A 3,666-nucleotide genomic window follows, 5' to 3' on the forward strand; every position below is an offset into this window, starting at 1 on the left:
CTGGCAGAGCATGGGAAGCTGAAAAGTCCTTGACAGAGTCTGAGCACTACAACTACTTAGCAACAACTAAAACCATCAGTTATCAACATTATTCTCATACTAAATCCAAAATACAGCACTATGTCAGCTATTAGGAAGAAAATTAACTCTATCCCAGCCGAAACCAGGACAGCACCTCATATGCCTCACTTTTCACATTGATGTTTAGCTCAATTGAAGGTAAACGCAGCCCCGTAATGTGTCTTCTGCTCAATTTTGCATCAGAACCTTGTAAAACCAGAATTAGACACAATTAAATACAGTCATCATTAAATGGAGTTGCACAGACTTCCACACAACAGTTCAGCAAAGGCTTCAATTTTATGATCTGATAAACTATATAAAAGGGAGCTGCAGAAGACACACAGGATCCCTGGTGTTTGCTTCCCTGACTCACTGCCCCCCCTACCCTTTTGACTAATTTCTTGTAGCAAAACTAAGCAATCTTTTTTCCTTTTCTTTGCAGATATACCCAGATCTTCCACTGCCAAACAGAACAGATAAAACGTTTTTTTGGCTGTCTCCAGAAGATCCAAATTCTGTTTGACTATCACCTTTTTGGATAAACATTTTGGGATGAATTTCAGGATGAATAAGACAAGGGCTGTTAACGATGGTTTTCCTTTCCTGAACAGTAAGAACTGGAGCTCAAACCGAAGCTTCCCCACATACATTTCCAATCAGTGCAGGAACATCACTGACCTTACTGTTTTTCTGGCCACATCTTACAGCTTGGAGACTGTCCTAGGCATTGTGGGAAATATCTGCCTGATTGCTGTCATTGCCAGGCAGAAGGAAAAGGCCAATGTCACCAACATCTTAATTTCCAACTTAATAATTTCAGACTTGTTTATGTGTCTTGTCTGTCTGCCTTTCACCGTTGTTTACACCATGATGGACTACTGGATATTTGGGGAAGTCATGTGCAAAATGACCTCTTTCACTCAGTGCACATCTGTGACAGTGTCAATTCTTTCCCTTGTCCTTATTGCTCTGGAAAGACACCAGCTCATCATAAACCCAACTGGCTGGAGGCCAAGTATCTCCCAAGCCTATCTAGGAATTGGAGTAATTTGGACTTTAGCATGTCTCATGTCCCTGCCCTTTCTGACCACATCCATCTTGTCTAACGATTTGTATGAGCAGCTCTCACACATCATGAATTTTTCCACTGACATGGCCATATGCATCGACTCGTGGCCTTCTGAGCAACACAGACTTATCTACACTACCACTTTGCTGCTCTTGCAATATTGCATCCCTCTGTTCTTCATTATACTTTGCTACCTGCGTATCTACTTACGCCTACAAAAGAGAAAGGACATGTTTGAGAAGAGCGAATACAGCAATCGAGCAGTTCAGCTGAGAAGGATAAATGTTCTGTTAGCCTCCATGGTTGCTGCTTTTGCTGTTTGCTGGCTACCATTGCATGTTTTCAACACCATCGTGGACTGGAATTACAAAATCATTTCGCCTTGCCACCACAATCTGATCTTCTCATTGTGCCATCTGGTAGCTATGGCTTCCACCTGTGTCAACCCTGTTATCTATGGTTTCCTAAACAGCAACTTCAAAAAAGAAGTGAAGTCACTGATTCTGAGCTGCCAGCATAATTCAGTAACTGCATCAACGGAAGAATATGATCATTTGCCTTTGTCTACCATGCAGACTGAAATCTCCAAGGGCTCACTGATGTTGAACTGCAGACATAATTCTATCTAGCTAGCAGAAAACATTTCAGAGGGGTGCACTGACACCACACACCAATTATTACCTGTAGGTATAAAAAGCAACTGGTGATACCATAGCTGGGGTGTGAACAGGAACGCACTGCTGCCTGATTTTTTGAAGAACAGGCAAGGGAATGTCATAAGTGTATTCAGTAGTTCCTATGGTGCGGAAGTTGTTCATGTCATTGAGATGATACAGATACTGAGGAGACTGGGCTGATGTATACATGTTTGCTCTAACAGATCAGTAACTAAGCTGTGGCTGCACATAGACTGGCATGGGGTTCATCAGCTAAGCTCACATCTCTATCATGCCTGGGCTGGGAAGCCAGATTTCCATGTTTAGAATTGCAGGCTGCAAAAAGTTGCGCTAGAGAAGACTCATTTTTTCAGTATTAGTAAAGTTTTTATGCATGGCTGACACACCAGTTGAACAGAGATATGTAAATATATAAATTTTTGCGTTTTACCAATTCTCACAGCCTGTTAGGTAACAGTAATCATTCTGCAGATCTAGTTCACATGAATCAACTGGATGCTTGTATGAAACCTCTCTCTCTGTCACATAGGCTTGGGAATAGCCATTGCCTCTGCAAGCAGGGACACAGAACAACGACCCTCGCACATAAAGACGACAGCTACTTATTGAGGGATGGTGGCAAATTAAAGTGTTACTCAGTGGATTAAACTCTTGAAATACACTGAGATGATGCTGAGCATATTTTTAAGCAAATGAAAAGCAGTTGTAGATCTACATGGAAACTAGGCTGATTGACTTTGCAATTCCTGCTGCTGTCAGTCACAAAGCTCTGCAATGCTAAAACTGCATGCCACGATGGTACAAGGCAGCTGGATTACCAGAGCTGTTCCAGGCCTTGGTAGCAAGATGTCACTTCTGCTTCAGCAGCTCCTTAGTACTTTAATTGCAAAGTATCTCACTCAGAAGGTGAAAATGGGCGTGAAAACATGTTTGTAGAAACCTTGTCTTTTCAGAGTGGGTACACTCCCAAAGCAATAATCATATGCATGGAGGCTTGCAGTTTCTGTTAAAATAAAACCAGATGTCAGATACCAGTCCCATTTGCTGGCATCAGTAGCAGAGATGGAGCTGAAATTCCAACTAATCAGTAGAAGGTCAATAAAAGTACACAAATGGAATTCAGGTCAGGTTGAAGCCAAGCTACATGTAAATAAGTAGTATTGTCAATTGCTCTACTAAAGTGAGGGTCATGCTTTTTCACATCTGTGGTATTTTTAGTCTTTGTCCACAAAACCTACAAACCATAAACTCATTTTAAACTCTGGAGCCAGAGACATTACTCAGTGACTACTGAGAAACCAAGCAGCAGGTATGCCCAAGAAGCCCATACTGAGGAATGGATAAAAAAAGAAATAAGGCAGCAAGTATAAAGGAGATCAACAGGTCAATGCTAAAGAAATATGGAAACATATTCTGTCCCGAGTTGTTAAACTAACCTTAGCAGAAGACTGGACTGGGTGACCACCTGTGGTAATTTCCAACCTGAATTGTGCTATGATAAGCAGTCGTTACTCATTGTAGGGAATGAGTTTGCATTCGGTTGAAACTATCCAATGCATAGTTTTGCAGACAGATTAGAAATCCCTTAGCTCTGACTATACAGATTGGTAAATAATTAGGTGAGGGAAAAAATCTTCCCATGCTGTGGTCTGACAGGCAATATGGATGTTGGACAGAATATCTGAAGACAAGAGCAAAACCTTATGCTGGAAGATAGCAAGAGCTATCAACATGTATGAGATCATATCCTCAGCTGTCAGAAATGGGAGTTAATCCCTTGCCATGAGCTGGGTGCACAGATATTGGTGGCAAAACTTCAAGTTTGGACTTGAATTCTTGTGTGCAGTGTCTTAAGGC

General features: G+C 41.6%; 1 protein-coding gene across 1 annotated transcript; it reads left to right on the forward strand.

Annotated features, from left to right (window-relative positions):
* Nucleotides 1-627: 627 nt before the first annotated feature.
* On the forward strand, nucleotides 628-1,761 carry NPY4R2 (neuropeptide Y receptor Y4-2; the record flags this gene model as incomplete). The annotated part of the gene is made up of 1 exon (XM_082002528.1): nucleotides 628-1,761. One exon carries the CDS (start codon nucleotides 628-630, stop codon nucleotides 1,759-1,761), a length of 1,134 nt encoding a protein of 377 aa, XP_081858654.1.
* Nucleotides 1,762-3,666: the final 1,905 nt, after the last annotated feature.

Source organism: Phaethon aethereus (genome assembly GCF_964289735.1).
Source record: "Phaethon aethereus genome assembly, chromosome: 7".
NCBI classification, from domain to species: Eukaryota; Metazoa; Chordata; class Aves; order Phaethontiformes; family Phaethontidae; genus Phaethon; species Phaethon aethereus.